This window comes from Mustela lutreola, chromosome 2, assembly GCF_030435805.1.
Source record: "Mustela lutreola isolate mMusLut2 chromosome 2, mMusLut2.pri, whole genome shotgun sequence".
NCBI lineage: Eukaryota > Metazoa > Chordata > Mammalia > Carnivora > Mustelidae > Mustela > Mustela lutreola.
Window position 1 is genome coordinate 38,124,528 of NC_081291.1, and position 23,844 is coordinate 38,148,371.

At 37.4% G+C, this 23,844-nt stretch overlaps 1 protein-coding gene across 1 annotated transcript in view; it reads right to left on the reverse strand.

Moving 5' to 3' along the window:
• Positions 1–20,466, reverse strand: part of MDFIC2 (MyoD family inhibitor domain containing 2) — a 101,947-nt gene extending 81,481 nt beyond the window's left edge. Inside the window, exons 1-2 of the mRNA XM_059165017.1 lie at positions 20,369–20,466; positions 17,522–17,679 (exon numbers count right to left, since the gene is read on the reverse strand). Of these exons, the coding sequence (XP_059021000.1) occupies positions 17,522–17,679; positions 20,369–20,466 (256 nt within the window). The remainder of the gene's footprint in view (positions 1–17,521; positions 17,680–20,368) is intronic.
• Positions 20,467–23,844: the final 3,378 nt, after the last annotated feature.

The window sequence follows — 23,844 nt, forward strand, 5'->3', positions numbered from 1 at the left end:
TAATCTCCCTGTTATATTGGCAGCTCTGTGGCCCCCTTAGGACATGGGACAAATATCCCCATCTCTCTAAATACAAGCTTCTTTTTACAAAATGAAGATACTAGTACCTATCTCACAGTACCTATCTCATAGAGTTGTTGTAAGAATTAAATGAGAATATACACCCAGTGATTTTCTCTTATAATATCGATATCAATTGTATTTAATCAATTATTTGTAATATGTAATATCTGCTTAACTCGACTGGGGCCTCTGAGTGTTATTATGCGTGCCTTGTTCCCCTTGATAGCTGTTGTCAGCCACTATGTCTGATACATAGTGAACTCAATTACTGTTAATCACTATTAAGTGAATCTGGAAGTAATTGCAAAGATGGGATTCAAGCTATGTGTATGTCTGGCTCCTTTAGTTTGAGAGACACTGTGAGAAGAAAGTTTACAAACTTGTTTTGTAAATTTTATTATGTAGGAGTACTTTGTATCTGCTATACATTTTAATGTATTTTTTATGTAGGAGTGTCTTGTATTTGTATCATTTTTTCTTTTTTTGAGCAATAGCCCTTATATGCCACCTAATAACTTGACAAAAAATAAAATTCATTTCTGTTATGACATCTATGAAATATTATCTTTAAGGATACACAGATGTTTAAAACTATATATTTGATGATATATATCCATATAGCTATCTATTATCTATTATCTATCTATTATCTATCTATCTATTATCTATTATCTATCTATCTGTCTATCTACCATCTATTATCTATCTATTATCTATTATCTATCTATCTATCTACCATTTGTTGATGAAAGGAAGGATTCCCTTCCTTTTCATGATTACACAATGGAATTGTACAAAAATTATTTCAAAAATAGCAGTTTTGTTCAGATTTATTTTAGGGGTAAGATGGCAGAGGGAGAGGGAGAGGGAGAGAGAGAATCTTAAGTAGGCTCCACAGAGCCTGATCTGATGACCTGAGCCAAAGTCAAGAGTCCATGATGCTTAACCTACTGAGCCATCCACCTCTCAGATTTTTCCTTAAATGGCTAAATTATCCTCATGGTTATATTTCCTACATAAGCAACTTTTTCAAAATGAGCTTGGTATATTTATGACTTAAAAGTTTTTGATAAGAGAAACCTATGTATCATCAATTACTAAAAATTGAAGTGATTATCTCATAAGACAGAAGACTGTGTTGGTCATGTAATCTCGGGCCTTTGATTTTTGTTGTTTGACAAGAAATCAGTAGCATATTATATAGTGGAAGGGGCAAAAGTTTAGTGTTACCCAACCCAGCTCCCCGCCCCTGCTTTTCAGATTCCAGGAAGAGTACTGCTTGTTTGCTCTCCTTTAGTGCAGGTGTCCTTAACAAATTTTTTGCACCATGGAAGCCTGATGAAGCCTATGGACCCCTTCTTAGAATAATGTTTTAAATGCATGAAATAAAATACATAGAAAACCAATTACATACATTTAGCAAAATATTTGAAATTTTTTTGAAAGAGCAATCTATGTGCGTATTTATCAATAAGTTAAATAAGACTTAGAAATTGAATACAAATAATAGGTAAGAGTAAACAGTACTGATACTAGTACAACATTGTATGTTAATTCTACTGGAATTAAAATAAAATTAAAATAAGAAAGAAGAAAGAATATTTTGAGATATCAGTGACAATTATAGTGTGATATGAAAACACCCGTGATTTCTGGTCTTCACAAAATCACAGTTGTTGCCAATACTATGATATTGCCTATATTTATGATTGAAAGGACTTCTAAATTTTAGTTAGAGATCAGTGAAATCAAAATAATTCTGCTTTAGTTAGGTGCTAGAGGGAGATAAGATGGTGTTAGCTTGGTTTTTGTCCCTACGTAAGACTTTGAATACGTCTGTTCCTTTCCTTCCCATGTGCCCATTCGGCAGAACACTTCACTTGAAGTAACAGGATTTTTTTAATGACATTAATATTCAGCCAGATAGTGTTAAGGAAAAAAAAAAAAAGATGAACGAGTATCTGGACCTTACTAAAAAGAAAGAAAAAAGACTTTCTTATGAGCCTGGTTATGTTTACTTATTGTAAATGAACTGTACCAAGTTCTAGTTCATTACTGCATTTATTTTTGTGTTATTCACTGAGACCTAAAGAAGCTTTTAGAGCCAGAGAAAGAGCAAAGTTATCTGATGAAGGAGGAAGCATACACACAGTCCAAGCTATCACTCAGCAATATGAATGTAAGATCAAGGATGGTACTATGGGCAAGAGCTGAATGAGTTTTTAATATTTATCAACTTTTATTAAGGATGCAGCTTGGTTTTGCGAAGACAATGTCATGTTTCAAGTATTTCCATCTCTGTTTCTTTTTCTCAGGGCTCTAGAAATGTCTGTTGTTCAAAAATAATACCGCCCCACCATTTACAACTCAGTTCATGGGAATTTATATTTTTCTTTAAAATGAAAAATATATCAATCTTAAGAATGAAAAATACATTGATTAATCTCATACTATTCTTTAAAAGACATGTTCTCCTTTTGCTAATGAAATCTTATCATACAGCATGAAGATGCTTAGATTCCATTTCATTTTAATTTGACAATATTTATGACCACTTACTATTGCCAGACATTGTGTGGATAAGTAGGGAAACAGAGAAAAGAATAAGAAACCACACATTCCCTGGTGGTTTCAAAAGGGTCAGGTAAAAGGAGGAAGAGACCTAAAAAGTAAGCCATAAGAAAAAAAATTAGTAATAATAATAGTGGTTATTATCGGGTGTTGGTACTTTTCATTCATTTTTGCCCATTCAGGAAAGTAGACTTCACCTGGAAATAACAGAAAATTCCAACTGAAGCTGGCTTTTAAAATAAGGTAATGTATTTCTCGTGTGCCAGTTCATAAGTAGGGTGGTTCAATGATGATCAAATCCATGTCCCAACATCTCTTATAACAGATTTCTTCTCCATTTTTTTGGAGAGCTAGGTGTATAGCTCTGCTATCTGTCTGGTAACAAACTTTAGGGTGACAAGATGGCTTCCGCACTTTCAGGCATCACATGAAACTTGACAGTATCTGGAGGAGAATTTAGTGACCAAAGAACAAAACCAAAATAAAACAAAAAGTAAAATAAAGCAACTAGCCATCTACCTTCTCCCAAGTGAAATGAAACAAAATAAAGATCTTTACTGGAATGATGCAGATGGCACCCGCCCTGTGTCTTACTGTCCTCCTAGCCTCTTTGTCCACCATTTAAGTGAGTGTCTAAGCTAAGCTGGGGGGCAGCTTGTTGAGGACACCAGCAGAATTCTAAAACTGTTTTACATCTGACAGTACATCCGAAGCAGAAGCATTTTTACTGATGGGGAAAGGGGAAAAGCCACGTTTATCAAAATATTTTCCTCACTTTTAATAAGACAAAGATAAAATGAAGGAGTTGTTTGCATCTCTTACAAACCTTAGATTTCCTTTTCCCATAAACCCCTAAATAAGTTGTAGTTTAACACATGGGATGCAGAGAGATTTAATTTATACCCTATGCTGCTTTTCCTTTTCTAAATGGTCAGCTGATTGTCTCCCTAAGAGATGGAAACAAACTACACTTGACAATTTCTCCCTAGCAACTACTGCTTCCAGAACCTACTAGAGAATATGATAGACCTCGTTTTAGTTCATCAAAGTCCGAAAAATACTCAACCCCAATTCCTTGACCTATTACTTCTAATACTTTGACGTTAGTTAACATACTTCCCCAGATAAAGTCATTTAGATTTTTTCTAAAGGTAAATTTAAAAAATTAAAAAAAGTTATTTAATTCATGCCAGTGGCGTGTACACAGTTTCTGTGTTTCCAGCTGAGCAAAGAGCTTGATTGTTTCCCCAGCAACCTGGGAGCTATCCTTGAGGTCTCTGTCTCCTTCGTCCCCAGCACCAGTTTACCAGGAAGTCCTAACAGTTCTAATACTCATTGTATTCTCCAATTTCTCTTCCCATTTACATTGTCATTCTTTTAATTCTTACTTTGACTGCCATAAGCCCTTCTCCTACCTGCCACCCACCAATCAGCTTTACCTCCTTTCCAATCCACATTGCTCCCAGGATGGTCTTTTTATTGATTTATTGAAAGATTTTATTTATTTATTTGACAGAGAAGGATCACAAGTAAGCAGAGAGGCAGAGAGAGAGGAGGAAGCAGGTTCCTTGCTGAGCAGAGAGCCCAATGTGGGGCTGGATCGCAAGACCCTGAGATCACGATCTGAGCCGAAGGCAGAGACTCAACCCACTGAGCCACCCAGCTATGCCAGGGTGGTCTTTTCCAAAGGAAATCCAATCATGGCCCCTCTGTGGTTATTGCCATTTAGCATTTTCTTATCACCCGTAGCATAGCTACTTTCACATGCTGTTTAGTACCGTGTTCTGCCCCTCTGGTTTAGTGTGTTACCAGGCTCTGGTCAATGTCCCCCAGTGTGTCTTTGCTTTACCAATGTTTGTTGATCATGTCTTATGAGACATTTCTTCAGAAATGATGTAAACCTATTTTTCTCTAAGCCCTGCTTACTTTAAAAAAGAGAACAAGGATTGCCTGGGTGGCTTAGTTGGTTGAGGTTGAACGTCTGATTTTTTATTTTGGCTCAGGTCATGATCTCAGGGTGGTGAGATTGAGCCCCACATCAGGCTCTATGCTCAGTGCGGAGTCTGCTTGAAGAATCTCTCCCTCCACTCCTCCCCCTACTGGGGCTCACTCTCTTCTCTCTGATTGAGCCCCACATCAGGCTCTATGCTCAGTGCGGAGTCTGCTTGAAGAATCGCTCCCTCCACTCCTCCCCCTACTGGGGCTTACTCTCTTCTCTCTGTGTCTCTCTAAAATAAATACATCTTTTAAAAAAAAGAACAAACCAAACTTATATTGAAGCAACACTTCTCTTATTGAATTTAACATTGGACAATTTTAATAACTGTACAAATTCTTTTGCCCGGCTCTGGATCATTAGTTACTGTAAAATAAGTCCTTATGAAAACAAAGTGAAAGAACCAGAGAGCCTACCTGTTTACTTAAATATGCTAGGGAAAGTTGAGATAAAGGTTGTAAGGTAAATGCTACAAACCACAAAAAGACTGAATGTCTTGGTGGAAATTAACAGTTCAGATATTTGAGCTACTAAAGGGCTGTCATTAGACTGTACCTTTTTTAATCCCCAAGTTATTCATTTAGTTTCTCTGCTTGGTCATGCCAAATTAATGTAATGTCTATAGTTTCAATTGGACAGAAATACAGATGCTTATTATTACATATGTCTGAGTACCTTGAGGAACAATAAGCGTATTTGGGTAATCACAATTCCTTGAGCTTCATTACATTTCTTCTTGGATACTGGAAAAGTATTTGACTTTGTTTTCTCCTTATGTAAAGTGAGGACTTAAAATCCTTCCTTATGCACTTTGTTACTGCCGTTTTCCTTCTGTGAGGTAGATGTTAAACATTCAGGTAATTTGTAAAGTATCATTTGACTACCTAGCTTTTCTGAACTCCAAGCTTTATAATTTTAGGTAAAACATATCATTATTGTAAACTCACAGGCTTCTGATCACTGATGTATAACTGACATTAATTCATAATTGAAAAATACAATGGATGCATACCCGGAATGGCTATCTGAAGTATATTTGTTTCTGGCTTACAGCTTTTACAGAGTGCTGTCTTTTAGTCTTTGCTAAATCCTACTATTTAAAGATTTAAGGGGACAAATTTTTTAACATTTTAAATATAACAAGGAAATCAAAGTCATGTCTAGGTTTGATGGTGGGGATCTACTTGCTGAATATGAGAAACAGGGCTGTGTATAATGCAATTTTCTTGCTGAAGAGATGGTATGGCCAGATAGGGATATTTGAAAATTAAAGTTAAATTTGACATCTAAATACCCTTTAGTTTGCAGATTTTTGGTCTGTTTACTGGCCATGCAAAAATATGTTGCTATTTCATAATTGATCTTAGTTGATTCTACCATTAGAGTTATCCCCCACCCCATGTTTGAAGTGTGATATGTTTTATTTTCAAGTGCTCGTTTCACAAAGATCAACAACAACAACAACAAAAAAAGATATCTACTTCCTCCCTCCATGGTTCATATTTTTTGTTAACCAACTTTAATAGGACAATATTAAAATGATTAATCCTTATAACTTGCTTGTGTCTTAAGTGACTGGAAATTATAGGAGCTGGACTCCAACTGCTATCTATTAAATACGAATGTAGTATATTACAGACTTATAATTCATCCTGAACGATTTAATCACTACAATCTGTAGATAAGTTGGCTTCTGAATTTTTACCTGATGTCATAATTAAGTCCTCCTTCCTATTCGAGTCACCATGACCAGCTGAAGATAGGTGTTGAGAGAAACTAGGTAAATGAATAATAGTTTTAAATATGCATCATCTGCATGACTTCTCCAAACATTCCCCAGCTCCTCCAATTTCAGTTGTCAAAATGAGTGCCAGTGAGGGGTTATTGGTTATCTACCGTCAAGTGTATTTCAGAGCAGAGACCCTAATGGCAAAGCACTGGATTTGGAATCAGAACACCTGGAATGAGACCTAGTCCTGGTATTCATTACCCATAAGACTTAAGACTGATTATCTAAACATCTCTGACTTAATGTTCTTCATCTATAGAAAAAAAGCATGCTAAGATCTTCTGCACATGGTTGTCATGTAAGCAAATTGATGAACAAAACATTGGAAAAACTGTCACCTGTAAGCCAGAGGTAAGGTGTGAGGACTCTGTAAGATGCTTGTCCTTGGTTCACTCATAAGGAACTTCTAGTAGATGTTGTAGTGTGAAATTTAAAAGCACAAAATTGGAAAAAACCTGAATATCCAAAAATAGAAATTGGTTGTATATATCTTATTACTTTGCTAGTGGAATGCTATGTGTATCATCATCAAAATGATGCTATACATCTATATTCATCTGGAAAGGAATGCATATTCATTTACAAGTAAGAAAAACACAGTATTAAATATAGTACAGAATCAGATTTTATTAAAATTACTAATTTATTACTAATTGCTAATTTTGTATGTGTCCATACAAACACACATACAAACGTTGACTCATGAATATAGAAGAAAGATGGAAAGTGGCTATCTCTTAATGTTGGGATTTGGAATGATTTTGGCTATTCACATCTTCTGAGTTTTCTGAAATACACATAGACTATTTACATACAGACACACACACACACATACACACACACACACACACACACACACACGAAATTCCAGTTTCAATCCAGAGGCTTTCTGTAATATCTGATAACTCCTTCTTTCTCCTACCCGTTAATAACTAGTTTATGGTCAAGGCATGGGGGCCAGCCCTTTCTTGGATACTAGGACCTTTGTTTCCATTGCCCTGGCAACTAGTGTCCCAATTCAGAAGTCATTCTTCCTCATCTGTGGACACAACAAGCTTCTAACTAGTCCCTCTGTTTCCAGCCTTCCCCTCAATTTGTTCCAATCCATCTTCATAAAGATCCTCAAATCACAAATGTTTTCTAGAGCAGAGAGTTGATTCTGTTACCTTCAGGTCCTGCCTGCTCTCCCGACATCAGCCTCTCATATATCTGATCATATCTCTCTGTCTTAGGGTATTTGGTTTATGCTCTTCAGCCTGGGATTCACAGCCTTTTTAAATACAGCCAAGGTTTATTTCCTGCTCTCCCATACATACCCTTCACCAAGCCCAACATAACTACTGTTCTCTGTATGCCCTGGAATTTTCTACTTTAGATCATTAGTCTGTAATGCTAATGCCTATTAAAACCCTACAAGTGATTTATATAGCTTGGCTCAATTCCCACTTTTTCAGAATTTTGCATGTATTTTTTCCTACCCCTGAATCTCTTAGGATTTTTGAAATTTATTCATATATTCATTCATTTATTCATATCTTTTTTTTTTTTCAGCAGCTACTGTGTTTAGGGGCTATCCAGATGCTAAAATACAGAGGTAAACAAGTCGGATATACTCTTGCCCTTGAGCAATTAACAATCTAATACTTAAACATTTCTGCTTTATTTAAATCTTTTGACTTATGGTGGACCTGCCTTAGCTACCTACCACCTTCCCCTGCAATCACACATACATTGACTGTGGCACCTTGAGGGTTATATATGTTTGCTTCTCCTAGAAAACTGTGTTGTCTGACAAATAGAAGACAGTCAACAAATGTATAGTTGAAAGGGCAGAGAAAAGAATGGAATAAAGTATTTTATTCAAGGAACATTGTTTTTTATAGATATAATATATATTTATGTATATCACATAGTTATATATTATACATAATTTTATATAGTACACATATAATTTTTAAAATATGTAAGTTTTTTCCGTTCAGTGTTTTTAAATTTAAGTTTAGAAAAAAATTAAAATTAAAAAATAAGTAAGTAAACAAAATGTAAATTTGGTTCTTATGGAACGTTATTGACCTCTCAATGATGAGAACAGGTTCTTTCTGCTGGTTGGTTCCAGGGGAATCCAAGATGAGACTAATTTCCTTAAGTTAAAACTGAGGCAGAGCACATTCTTTGGTTAGCAAGTTATGTTACAGTTCTCACACTTGATCATTTAGCCTGAAAGACCAAGGCTAGAGAGTCCCTGTCTTTTAATAAGTAGATGTTCACGAACAAGAATTTAGAGGCTTAACAGAATACTGAATTTGGACACTATGCCTCTTGGTTGTGTTGTTACTTTAATTTTTTAAAAAGTCCTTAGTGTAATTTTCCTTCTTCATGGAATAAGTTATTCCCTTAAAAACTTCCCTTGGAAACATGAACTCCCTTACTATCTCTTTAATATCTCTATCTCTTTATGTTACAGTTTTCCCTCATTTTAAAATGAGACTCTCAGTTGTTCTCTCTCTCTCTTTGAAAGGAAAAGGGTTGGTAATACATTAGAGGATATTTACACAAAAAGTCTGTTCTTTTAATAGACTATGTAGGGAATCTAAGTTAATATTTTTAGATGAATTTGACTGTTTTCAAATGACTCCTTAGTAAACTGTTTTAATTCAAATCTGCTAAATCCATTAAAGACGAGACAAACCAAAAAGCACTGTTAAAATCCTAAGAGAAATCTGTATCTACCTAAGGAATTGGGTAGACCCATATGGTTTGGTATGTGAGAGACTTGGTACTGAAAGATTCCATCCAAATGGTTTGCGTACATTCCACTATGATTCAAATACAGCTTACTTATGAGCTCGCTCCTATCTGAATCATGTGGCAAATAGGATGTACTGTTGATGCTTTGTTTTCCCCAACTGAATTATAAGGTCCTTGGTCATGGGAGGCATAGTATATTATTTGTTTAAGTCTGTGCCTTGCAAGAAATCAAAACATTTGTTGTTTTTGGTTTACTTAATTTCATATTATATTGTACTAGTTTTATGGTATGAATGGCTTATCTTATCAATCTGATTTCTCATGTATTGTAAGAAATCAGTTTTAAGATACATGCATAGAGTGGCGTTTTTTTCCTTTTTATTAACTGTGGCCAGGATATAACTTTTGATATATTTTTTCCTCCAGAAGAGGTTATTTATATGTACTTTGTATGTGTTTTTGCAATTTATATTCAAGATGTTTAGTATTAGCACCTATCTTTTGGTAACTCCCAAAGAAATTTGTTTTCCTATTTGTCATGTTGACTATTCTAAATATTAAAAAGAAAATAAAGTTGGTAAGTGAAGAGAGCTAAAATGCAGACTTTTCCTTTCCTATTGTCTGTTACTTGAGATTGGACAACACAAAGCACCTTTCTTGCCTTCTCCAATGTAATTATTTCTTTCCAAATCCCTATTGGTGTGGAAATTCCGCTCAAGAGAAGAATTTTCTGATGTCTTATTTAATATTATGCCTCTATGAGTTGTCCTCTCTATTTTTTCTTGAAGTTAGACACTGGCAAAAGTACTGTCATTGCCCTTGCTTTTCGTCTTTGCTGCACATTTACTTTTAGACAGGCTTAAATAATGGCTAAAATGGTTGAAGTGATTTATGTCTGTAGAGTGATGTCTTCATTTGCTCTATTCACATTTCTTTTTTTACTAATGGTCTGGTGAACACCTAGTGTAGGTGCGTTTTATTAGAGAGTATATTCCCTCTAAATGCTGTTCCTAAGCTGAAAGAAATGGGCCATAATCATATAAAAATAAAGTATCTCTTTGTAGAATTTACAAGAAATGGAATGTCCTTATTCCTGAGGCATAGAACATAAGGGACTTTTTTCTCTCACTCGAAGACTGCTCTTTCTGCTAATGTTGATTAAGTGGACCACGTCAACAGCTGTTGTGACGTATAGAAAACGAATGTGTCTATTGAACATCTCAACTGAAAGGAGTAAATCTCTTGAAGTTTCGAATTATCTACAATTTTCTTCTTCCTGCTAAGACAGGGGAGATGGCTTCCAGTCTGTACAGACTGCTTCACTCCTAGTTCATAAAATTGCAATTAATAATGGTGAGCTAAGATCATTCTGGACTTGATGTACTGCCCTATCATGGTTGAAAGAGAGTCCTTAAATCTGCTGTTTAACAACTTATAGGGACTTTGCTTTGATTAATTCATCTGGTCATAGTCTCAAGGCTGACACGGCATCTTGTAGGCCTTCCATTCCATTGGGATCAACATCATCATTTTATAAGAAATGAGTTTACTGCTTTATAGGCTTAGTTGGAGAGAAATTTCAAACGTCAGCTTTAGGACGTGCCACTGGAATTTAATTTGTTGACCTATGAGAACACAGAATATCTCATCTTTTACTGAACTTTCTAAACATAAAATAAGGTTATCAGAGAATCAAAATGATTCTGACCCCTGAACTTCAGTAGAAGGCCAATACATTTAAAGTAAGTACTCTCCTTCCTGAAATGTTCAGTGCTCCATCGATAGTACACGTCAGGTTCTTAAGAAAATACGCTCCCTTATGGAAAAGAGCACTGGAAGTCAGATCATGCGTACTGGCTCGTGGAGTAAACATCATTTGGGGGCCACATAGTATCTGTTCTCCCTCTATTCTGGTGCTGATTACCCTGAATTTCCTTTGAAGAAGCATCTCCATCCCTTTAGGTGCAGTCTTGTGGAATTGGCAGTCAGGGTTCCCTGCCTTGCCTAACCACAAGGGGGACTCGTGGCCAAAGCTATTGAACTTTCTTCATGGGATTTGGACTCCTGAGTGTAAGAGGACAGAAGAGTATGTAGAGCCAATTTGTTCTGGAAGTGGTGACCCAAGTATGTTTTTCAGTCTTGCTATCTGGATCACGAGATCTAGATTGGTTTCTACCCATTCTGAACCTGGACTTTCCCTCTAGGCTATAAACTACCTCCAAGCCTCCAGTAAGTTCCTCATTTTATTAGTTTAGCTAGAATCACTGTCTGTTACTTTTTCCTCAAGAACTATGTGATGAATAATTTTATGTGTCAGTTGGCTAGGCTAAGAGATAACCGGGTAGCTGGTAAAATACTATTTTGGGAGTGCCCATGAGGGTGTTTCAGGAAAAGATTAACATTTGAATTTGTAGTCTGATTTTTTTTTTTTTTTTTAATAAGCTTTCACCAGGGTGGGTAGGCATCATCCAACCTGTTAGATGAAACACCAGAAGAAAGGCAAATTTGCTCTATTTATTTGAACTAGAATATCCATCTCTTGTGCCTTTGGACCCTTCACTCCTGTTTCTTGGAACTTGTTACTTGGACCAGGATTTGCTTAATTCTGGCTCACAGAAATTGCGAATTGGTTGAGCACCTTACTCAGGAAAGGTTGGCTATATACAGAAATTGAGACTCGGTTGAACACAATACTCAGGAAAGGTTGGCTATATACAGAAATTGAGACTCGGTTGAGCACTATACTCAGGTGAGGTAAGCTGTATACCAGAAATTGGGACTTGGTTGAGCACTATACTCAGGAAAGTTTGGCTGTATACAGAAATTGGACTTGGTTGAGCACTATATACAGGAAAGGTTGGCTTTCCTGAGCCTCCAGTTTGTAGACAATTGAACATAAGACTTCTCAGCCTCCCTAATTGTGTGAGCCAGTTTCTCGTCATAATAAATCTATCTATCTATCTATCATCTATCTATCCATCCATCCATTCTATTTGCTTTGTTTTCATGGAGAACCCTTACTAATAAAAACTATTAAAGCTTTTTTGTAATTATTTTGAAATTATTATATTTTGGAAGTAATTGTGTTGTCCTTCTTTAGTCTCTTACCCTACATTCTTTTGAGAATAAAATGTAGTGGGATATTTTTACTACAATATAAAATATATCTTTTGCAGGCATTTTCAGGGTAATGAGTGCATTGGAATCCAAAAGATTTGAAGCTCTGTTCCTGAGCAAACTCTCCAGACTCATTTAATGCCAACCTTCCTTTGGGTCAAGATGTTCCAGACACTTTTGTTTTCATTCCCTTAATTCACCAAGAACATGACATGTTCTTTCCTTTCCTTAGTCCTTTACCTGCAATTTTATTTTATTTTTTTCACTCTCCCCATCCACAAATGCCTTTTCATTCTTAGGTCTAAGCAAAATCTGTAGCAGACTTCCCCCATCAGCCTTAGTCAGAGTGAACAACTGATCTCATATGTCCTCTTGCTCAGCTGATAGTCTTCATGGGGTTGCCTCATAGACATTTCACACTTAATCTGACCCACCCAGATCTTCTGATTCTTTTGCTCTCAGCCAGTTTTTCTCTCATTCTTCTCCATTCAGCATTATTGTCATGTGTCTCAAACCAGAAGTCAGCCTTGACTCCTCTCTTTGGATTGCCCCACACGAACGCACCACTGAGTTCAGTTGGTCCTATCTCCCAAAATAGATCCCCACCCCTATTCTCCCACTTTCACCTTCCAAGTTTTATCCTATCCCAGTTATCATCTTTTGCTTGGTCAACTGCAATGTCTTCTAATTTATTTTTGCCTACACTCTTGGCTTCATACAATATAAGTGACTGTATGTTCCCCTGCTTGGAATCAACATATCTTCTAATTCCAATTAGGAAAAAAATACCCCAATTTCTGACTGTGGCCAACAAGGTCGTACATTATTTCCAACTGAAGTACCTTCCTTTGCCTCCTTCCCTCCCTCTGTCCTTTCTTTCCCTCCAACCATGCTGAGCCATACTATTTAGACAGACTCTTGTCCCTCCTGGAATGCTTTTTCCAGATTCGACACCACTGGCTCTCTCTGGTCTTTTAGGTCTTGACTGAAATATTTCTCCCTCAGAATTTCTCCTGATTATAAAGAATAATTCCCATGCCAATCTCTATCACATCATCTTGCTTCAAAACTTCCAAATAGTTACCCTTGTAAAATTAATCACGTTCTTGTACTTAGTGTTTTCTTATTTATACGACTGGCGAGGATATAATTTCACATCGGATTTTCCCTTTCAACTATGTTTAAAAACAAAACAACATTCTAGTTGGCTGTTACTTTTTACTCACCTGTGTTTTGGTTATTAGAGAACACGTTTTTATAAGCCAATGAAGAGTACAGGAATAAGAGCTAATGATTCCATTTTGTGGGTATACATAGTACAAGGCCTTTCAAGATATGTTATTTGTGGCGGTTAACAATTGAAAATGGATGTTAGCATGTCTTAATTTTTAAGGTAGATGAAAGCCCCTTTAGAAATGAGGATTATCCGAGAGAAACAATTAACGTCAATTAACATTAATCATTATAGTAAAGCACCTAAATACATGAGCTCCTGGGGCGCAGAGACCGTGGCTTCTTCTGTCTTTGGCATCTTTATTTCTTTGCCTCACATACTGTCTGTGAGTTCAAGAAGAGCTTCATCAAATGGATTACTGAGTTGAATAAAACATGCATTTTTGGAACTGTTCTAATGCCCATGATCTGAAATTATTTTTTGAGCAAAAGAAGTAAACTGTCTTCACTTAGAATCAAGGGAAGGGCAGTGAATATGTGAATGTCAATAAACATAAGAGTCTCACTTGTTTGCTGTCTCATTTGCAGACAAACAGTGATCAGGAGTGAGATGGGATTCTTGGATTATGGATTTGAAGTTTAGCATTTTATTGAAAAGGGAATTTGGGGAACATGGCTTTGGGGACCTCTAGGCTGTTTTCAGTATCTTGGATTACTAACCTCTAATATTCATGAATTCTGATTAAATGATAACCAGTGCTGTCAAGTTGCCAAGTCATTGGTGACCTAACCCCTCTACTTCAATGCTAAATAAGTTTAGGGACGCTTACTTTAAAATGTATTTAGTAATGATTTTGAAATCACCAAAGAGCATAGTCACCGTGTAACTATCTCTAGAAAAGGAGTGATACTTAATTCCAAATAACTACAGAATTCTTATTTTTCACACTCTTTTCTTCCTGGGATTTATGGAAGATGAGAGCAAAGCTTGTACATTGCCTTCCTCTCTCCTGTTATTTGACCACACCTGATTTTGAAGTGTGTAATTTCTCATTGGAGCTTCTCCCAATTTAACAACTGTTGGATGGAGTGAACACCCAGTTAGATTAAGAAACTGTGGCTTGTTACACTGAGGGCACACTTACAACTTGGTTTAATTCTGTTCTTCCCTCTTCTTACTACAGCCATGAAAAGAATGTTTCATTAAAGCAATTACAGACAGCTCTTCTTTCGAAGGACAAAGTTTTATTTCAAGGTTCTTAATTTTACCTTTTTTAGGTCACACACTTGTCTTTGTTCATACCTATAAATCTGTGTGTTTATTTAGATAGATCTGTGCCAATGCAGCAATTTTTACGGGAATGTGCCTTTTAGGAAATTGTAATAGATTTTGTTTAGAGATACAAGCTCTTGGGACAGAAGTTCCAAACTGGTAGCCTCCGGACTACAACAGACTCACAGAACCTGCCTTCCCTCGTCCTGCCCGGTGCTTTTTTATTGTTGTTGTTGTTATTTTTACTGCATCTAGGGAAATCTGGAGATTCCACATAGAAATCCGGATTTCTATCTTCTGAAAAATCCGGAGACGCTGTAAAAAATTGTGTGCCATTCAAACACTGGTGATGCTGTGATTTTAAACTGCAAATGGCAATAATTTAAAGGCTTCCATCCCTTCATTTTGATGTTTCTCTTCCGTATCAAATGGTGTAAGGCACAAGCACTAAAATGCTTACCCAGAATGCTCCCTGGCCTAATGGGGTATTACATGCCATCTTATTCCACCTGTAATTTTCCCCCCAATTTCTATGTTCTATCAATTTTTCCTTCATAAAGTTTTTCACATTTGGGCCTATTTTCTTCCTCTCCTTGTTATGACTTTTATCCAGGTTGTTTTTCTCACTTCCGGGCTACTGAATGAATACCTTGCTGTCTTGGCCATTACCATCTCTCCTGCTTTAACCTTGCCTCTGCCTATGCCTTCCTGCTCTGTACAGCAGTGACAGATCATATCCCCAAATCCCCCTTCAGTATATTCGTCCCTGCCCTGAGGCCTGTCGTGACAACCCAGAACTGGCATCCAGCGACTTAGCTTGTATTGGGAATTCAGTCTGTCCGTTCCCCACAGTTTGTGTTAATCCATACACAGATGACTAACCAACAGGACCATTTCCTTTGCACCAAAGCACTCGTCTTCCAGCCCCGAAGTCCCTGCTCCCATGTGTCTATCTCCCCCTCCCCACCTGTGCAAATAGGCCCTGAGCTCCTTAAGACCTCCTTGCTCACCTATTTTGGTCCACACTTGTGTATCATGGTTCATCATGCCTCGCACATATTTCAAAATTATATTGTGCTCCTCTGATGGTCTTAAAACCGAGTGTCTCCACATAAGTTCTGTGCACACCTTACTTCAGAATCACCCATCTTGCTCTTCAGCATTTTTTCCTGGGCTTCCCATATTTCCCAGATTCTTTAAGTAGGGGCCCAGGAATCCGATAAATCTCAGATTTGGAAAGTCTGGCATTTAAAGGCAAGATGACGAATAGTGGTACACAAGACTGCCTGATGGTTTGATAAGAAATCAAATAAGATTCAGTTAATTTTACAGTGAGTGCATTTTCAGGCCTGCCAGCCTGTTTCTCAAAACCTTTTTACTCTAATTGTTGACAGCAGCTCTGGGTGTGGCTTTCACCAGCTCTTTGACCCCATGACTGAGGCCTTCAGGCACCGGAGATCCATCCCCATCCCGAAGCAAGTGGAAGGTAAATATGAGCCTCTTTGCCTTTCAGGCAAAAGCAAGACAGTAAGACAAGTAGATAACCCCCACTTCTTTTTTTTTTTAATGGTTCTTTACCATGCTTATGCCTTGTCTCCAGTAATGCCATGAATATGTAATGTGAATCACAGGGCATCTGGGTGGCTCAGTGGGTTAAATCCTCTGCCTTTGGCTCAGGTCATGGTCTCAGGGTCGAGGGTCCGGATCGAGGCCCACATCAGGCTCAGCAGGGAGCCTGCTCAACAGGGAGCCTGTTTCCTCCTTTCTCTCTCTCTCTGCCTACTTGTGATCTCTGTCTGTCAAATAAATAAATAAAACTTAAAAAAAAAAAAGGAAAAGAAATGTGAATCATATAGGATGAACTAAATTATGTTTGAAGTTGAGAAGTTATTACGACTGTCAGTTCTCAGGTTGGCAATGACTGTGGTAACCCCTGTGGGTTATAAGCTCACTCTTGACGCCAGACACTGAGGTCATTGTTTTCTGCAGGTGACCCCAGGGCAGGCTTGCCCCAACCCAAATTACGCATTGCTAGGGTTCCCTACATTGTAACAACAGGGAGCGGTCAGCAGGATTGCAGGGGAAGGCACGGGACACAGTGATGTGAGAAGCAAGTACTTTTGTCATTCGTGAAAAAAAATTTTTTTGAACAACTTTAAAGCATCAGATTTCATTTCTTTGAAAGTGAGGGTTTGATAAATTTAAAGTATGGATTGATAACCACTGGAGGAGTCACTGTGACAAAGTGCATGAAGGCCAAGGATGGAGTTTAGAACGGGTTTCAAGATTCAGGTTGCCATGGGCGCCTGGGTGGCTTGGTGGGGTAAGCATCTGCCTTCGACTAGGTCCTGGGATGGAGTCCTGCATCTGGCTTCCTACTCTGCAGGGAGTCTGCTTCTCCCTCCTTCTCTGCTCCTCCTCCCTGCTTGTACACTCTCTCACTCTCTCTCAAATAAATAAATCTTTAGAAAAAAAAAAAAAAAGAAAGAAAGAAAGCTTCAGGCTGCCCCATATTTATTCTGAAAGTTTGAACACCTCCAACGTCTCTCTCTGAACTTCAGTCTTTTAATCTGTAAAATGGGGACAACGCTGCAACCCCACCAATTATTGTAGGGACTAAATGAAGGAATTTATGTGCAATACTATAAAAACATACAGTGCTGGTACTCTTGCAGATTGTTCAAATTGTGAATCAAGATCTCAAAAAACATAGTTACATTATTTTGAATCATGCTTTAAAAAGGGAAAGAAACCCCACAGTAGTAATAAACTCTTAAGCCCATCATCTCACCAAGCAGGTATCTTGGTCCCTGGCTAAGTAAGGAGTCTGAGGCTGGCGAGGTGAGATAAACTGCCACAGTCACACAAGCTAAAAAATAGCTGAGCTGAGATTTAAAAACCACACCTGCCTGCTTTAAATGCTCTGTTCTTCCTACAGCACCAGTTTGCCTTAAAAAAAAAAAAAAAAAAGCCAGCACATATACTTTTTCTTAACATTAAAAAAAAAAAAGACATTTATGTTCGAAAACTAACTCATCCTGATAATTCCCAATTAAGATGTTGTCATCTGGCATCTGGCTCAATTTCCTTTTATGAAATATAGTAAACATAATTTGACTATAGCTTAAATGAAGTGTCCAAATGGGATAAAACAGGTCACCTGGGAAATTAGATTTTATAGATTACAAGAATTCAATGCCTAAATCTCACTTAATGGATGCAATTAAAAAAAAAAAAATTCTTCAGGACACAATTGACTGTTCTATCAATTTTACCGTTACTTCTATATGAGACAGGTATAGCCTGGGGCAACGAAAGCAAAAATAAGTAATATAAACTTCACTCTAAGTAGTAGCGAAGAGCACCCGTGTCTTCATGGGTGTGGAGTTCACAAGCAAAACCAACAGGGATCTCGGACTCAGGTTTAATTTTTTTATTTCCCTATCGTATTTTAAAACATTCTCTTTAAAAATATTGAGTAAAAAGAAGTTAGAGAATTTTCTTGCCCCGTGGCTTTTTGGAGTAGTTCTGAGTCTGTACTAGCCCTTATTCAGAGACAGAGTCTGCAGGAGAGATGAGCGCCAGCCATTGATTTCCATCACTGGGTCATCCAGCGGGGGGGGGGGGGAGCAAAGGGATCTTTTTTTACGAAGTCAACCCTTTCTGAATGGGAGTGGGATTAAGAATAAGAGCCTACTTGTGATCTGTCTGTCAAATAAATAAATAAAATCTTAAAAAAAAAAAAAAAAAAAGAATAAGAGCAGATGTGACGGTATGAAGGTGAAGGTGTTGATTTAAACACTGTAGGGAAAAAAAAAACATCTGAGCTCTTCTACGCCCTGAGGAGTAACTTAAGTGTCTTTCCTTTGAAACACTGCGCAAGGCGGTGGTAAAATTCATATACTATGGAGTCCCCACATTCTGGGATCAAATCCCAGCTCTGTCACTTGCTGATTGTGTGATCTGAGGCAACTGTTCTTGAACTCTCTGAAATTCTCTTCCCTCATCTGAAAATTAGGAACAGCTACTGCTTCCTCAGGTTGGTATGATGACTCAGCATAATCCTGGATACGCATCCTCAGTGTGGTTGATGTCATTATTATTGTTTGGGTATCCTAGAGCTTCCTCGACATAAACATTCAAGTCCCCCATGACCTTAGACAACACTCTTGAGGAATGACAGCTACTTAAAAATCTCTTTACAGTTGGATAGATTCATGCAATAGTCTACAAGGCTCACATCTATAGAGAAAAAATGTTAATTCAGTTTCCTTTAAAAGGCATTAAAGATAGTCATAAGTGGAAAAGATTATAAAACCATACCTTCTAGTAAACAATCACGAGCTTCTTCATATTTTCAAAAGTGGATAAATTTGTACTCATCTTAGGAGAACATATCGATTTGTGTGTGTATTTCAAGCAACCATCCTACCCATGCAAGGCCCGTGGCGGACAGCAGTCTCCCCTGGGAAGGTGGCTTCTCTAATTGCAGTGAATGGTGATTCTATTTGTAGTCATTACTTCCTACAGCATGCATTTCTTTCTGTGATTATTATTTAAAAAATACTTCTCCTCAAATAATTTGGTCTTCTTGGCTATAAAGAAGGGCATTCTCCAGCATAAGACACTCACAGATTATACGTATCTAGCTTGAAAATGTATATTCTCTATTGCTTCTCGGCCTTTTGGCTAAGATCAAGTGAAAATGTATATTCTCTCATCAACAAAATAATCAGTGTTTACTGCAGCATAGGGAATATAGAAAGCATTTCAATACTAAAGACACTCAAACTACCACTGAGCCCCCCCCCCCCCGCAAAAAAAAAAAGGAAGAAACAAAGAAAACCCAAAGTACTAACATTATTTGAACTTCTGGGACATTCTCCTCCTTCTGTCCCACACTACCTCTTACTAATAAACAAAAGCACCATTTTTTCACATTGATAGAAAATCAACATCAAGAGGACTTACCTTCCTTTAACCAAGAAATGTTATTTTTATCATTTTCGAAATGCTCAGCTGTTCTTACTTTTATCTTTTCCAGCTCAGTTTCTGACATCTAAGTGGAAACAGAATTTGTGATATAAAAAATTCATTAAGAACCCGAATTTATAACATTGAGCTTTATATTTAGAGACTACTGCAATATTATAGGAAAATTTGATCTCTATATTTTTTCAGCTCGCTGTCTAATGTTAAGTCTTACATTTTACCCATTTGTAGTATTTTAAAACATTGACAGTGAGAACTAAACTTTATATGATGGTTCATTTTCCAGCAGTAAAGATGGCTATAAGATCTAATAATTTCCACATACGAAAGAATAACAGATTAACAACTGTCACAGATTTGTTAAAAAAAAAAATCAGTTGCTGTTTTAATGTCTTTTTTTATAGTCTATAAAAAAGCATGCTGCAAAATGATATACAAAGATATAACCAATAATAAAACTCAAAAGGACCTTTTCAGCAATTTACTGGATCCAGTGAGAACCTTACGACCTAAGTCAGGCCAAGTGGAGCTCCCGGAAGGTGCTAAGGCCAGTCATGCCCTTTCAGTGCATTTGTACTTGACTTGAATGGCTTGCTTGCGGTGAGCTAGGACGCTCCACTTGAATTAGCACCTCAGTGTAACTTACCTGCGTGTTCTCAAAGGAGGAGGCCCAAGGCGCGGGACGGGGGAGCAGCCTGGAGATGCTCTGGGCAGTCTTCCTTGTTGTTTCTGGATGTCCAGCATTCCTCCACCCTGGCAGAAGTGAGCAGAGAAGCAAATATGCTGCCTCCCGGGGTGGTGCTAGATTTGTCTTGCTGCCAGAAACATCTAACTTGCGGCTGAGAGGTTTTGTGTGTGTGTGTGTGTGTGTTTAAAGGTAATAGAAAGCCTGTGGTTCAAAACAATAAAAATCTTTTCCAGGCTAGCACTTATTTAAAATGACACTTTGCAAGATAGGGTACAATAATGAACTCTTTTCAAATTGACTGTTTCTCTAGTCCCTGTCTTTCCATACCCACCATTCATCACTTAGGGGGTTAATTGTAAAGGATGTGGGGAAAAAACATACTGAAAAATAGACATAGACTATGTGGGTTAAAAGAAAAGGAAGGGCAATCTCTACGAAGTTTTATTCTCTAGAAGTCCATCCTGCAGCTGACATTTTGAAAGGCAAGTTTTTTCTAACATTTTTTAGGCAACAAGAAACATTTCAATTTTTTTTTTCTTCTGAGAGTCTCCACATAATCCAAAAAAGATTTGGAGAAACATTCTAAAAGAGGATTTGTCATTAAATTCTTAGTCAAAGATCATACAGTTTTCAACCACAAGTTAACAACACAATGGATAATCCTTACTTACGCATGATGATAAATGGTCCATCATTCCTAAATAATGTCTTTTTTTTTTTTTAAGATTTTATTTATTTATTTGACACAGAAGAGAGAAATCACAAGTCGGCAGAGAGACAGGCAGAGAGAGAAGGGAAAGCAGGCTCCCCACTGAGCAGAGAGCCCGATGTGGGGCTCGAGCCCAGGACCCTGGGATCATGACCTGAACGAAGGCAGAGGCTTAACCCACTGAGCCACCCAGGCGCCCCCTAAATGTTGTCTTTTTTTTTTTTTTTTCTTTTCCATCATGGAAAATAATCTTTATTTTTTGGCCCAAAGTGGTGTTCCTCCTCCAGCGTCCCCGGACAACTGTCTGCTTTCTGATCACCTTGAACCCATTTCATCACCTCCACCAACTATATTTCTTGTACTTTGCTTCCAGTTTCATCATCTTTAAAAACTCCCTTGATGATCCAATTTTCATACTGTAACAACTTTCACTTCCTCCCATTAGCAATGACATAAAATTCTTCAGGCAGCTAAGGAATACCTCGAATGGTCAGATTCTTTTTTTTTTTTTTTTAAAGATTTTATTTATTTATTTGACAGAGAGAAATCACAAGTAGTCGGAGAGGCAGGCAGAGAGAGAGAGAGGAGGAAGCAGGCTCCCTGCTGAGCAGAGAGCCTGATGCGGGACTCGATCCCAGGACCCTGAGATCATGACCTGAGCCCAAGGCAGCAGCCTAATCCACTGAGCCACCCAGGCGCCCCCCACGAATGGTCAGATTCTATACAACATCGTGTTTAAACTGTGGCTTTGAGTTTTAAGAGTTCTCCAGATGCCTAACCTTTTACTCCAAACTAATTGCAATGCTCTTATTCCTTAAACTTGCCCATTTCTGTTATTAACATTCCAGAAATATATCCTCAAAATTCCATTTCCACTCCCACCTTGAAGCCTTCTTGATGCCTCTCCCCTGGAAATGACTGCTCCCTATTCTGATCCCGCTTGGGACTCCTGGTATAATCATATCCACTTTGGTCTCACGTAAACCCGTTTTATCTTCCTCCCAAGACTGTGAACCCCGTGAGCACTCAGCCTAGATCTCAGCATTTTCTGTATCTTGTTCAGTGTGTGGCTTCTCTAATTGCAGTGCATGGCGATTCTATTGGTAGACATTACTTCCTACAGCATGCATTTCTTTTTATGATTATTATTTAAAAAGTACCTCTCCTCAAATTGTGTAGTCTTCTTGCCTATAAAGGAGAGCATTCTATAGCATAAGAGCCTCAACAGATAATACATATCTGGATTGAAAATGTATATTCGACAGTAATAATGAAATAAAACCAACACATACAATTGATGGTGTTTTCCTTTGTCCCAAACTCTTAGGATACACCCATTATAAAATGCCTTTAGGTTGTCTCTTTCCTATAGTTAGGGCACTTTTTTTTTCCCCCCAACGAGGTTGGATTTATTGGCCTGTGACCATGAAGAAGAGGGCCCATCATTGGAAAAGGGGGCTTCTCAGTAAAAGAAAATTAAAATGGACAATGGACTCATTAAATTGTTCAGGAAAGTGTTATGTTAGGGGAGAGATGAAGAAAGAAGATTTTCACTGTTAAATGGGTGTGTTCTGTTGTAGCATCTTATGTCCCTTACTCATTCACTGATGACCGCATCTAATTTCCTTAATATTTTGGCATTGTCCTTTGGAAAGGGACAATTGCTTCTTGAGATAGGCCCGTATGGTAATATATCTAATTTATTTAAAAGCTTATATATTAGTGGGTCTGGAAGAAATTTGATAGATAATAGTTATGGTGCTCTTTAAACAGTGAACAGAGACAATGGGGAAGGTAAGAAAAAGTAAGGTACAAACAGCTAGTGGAGGAGAGAGTCAAGCAACCAGAAGAGAATAATGAAAGAGCAGGAGCACTGTTTGAATGTATTATTCCTCCCTGCTTATTTTCAGTTATATTTTTGTGTCAGACTATATAGTTAATAAAACTTTTTTTTTTTTCCCCTTAAGATTCAAAATGAAGTTTGGATCTTTCTAGGGTTATAAGTCATCTTTTTCCATGTAGTTCTAAGGCAGGGAACCCATTTTAACCTGTGAGCCTGTGATGCTTCCAGGGTCAGATTCTGTGGTCATCTTTATGTATTTTATTTAATTTCATCTAAACTACTTTCTAGTTATCTCTCCCAAGGGCAGTCTATAACTCAAACTCCTGTCTATGTTTCTTACTTTGGAGATTACAGATTACTCTTGCTTCTGGTTTATTCTCTGATTATCCTTGCTATCTACATCCTTTCTACTCACTTCATTTTTGCGGTTACTGTGATACAATTATTTGAGAGCCAGTGTTACGTAAATTGCAAACTTTAAAATCCCTTTGCAAGAGTTGTCCTGAGGAGGGAATTTTTATGAAGATAAAATCCATTTCTAATTTGGAATTACCTAATTTGGGCCAATTTTATTTTCAACATGTTCTAATGCTTAGAATATGTACTATTTTGTTTTTTTCCATTTTCTTTGCTGAGCCTCTCACTGCCCTCTGATATTGCCTTTGTCTTTTCAGTTGGCTTTGATCTTTAAGAGTGTTTGACATTACTTGAATTTTCTGTGTGGAATTTTGTTTTATTTGGAGGAGCACCCTTTTTTTGAAATCAGACAGCTCATTTCAAATTCTATTCTTGTCTTTGTTTCAGCCGTCATCATGAGACCTGTAGATGTTAATAAGTATCATATTCAATTTCCTTCCTCTACTTTATCAGTAAAGATGGTAA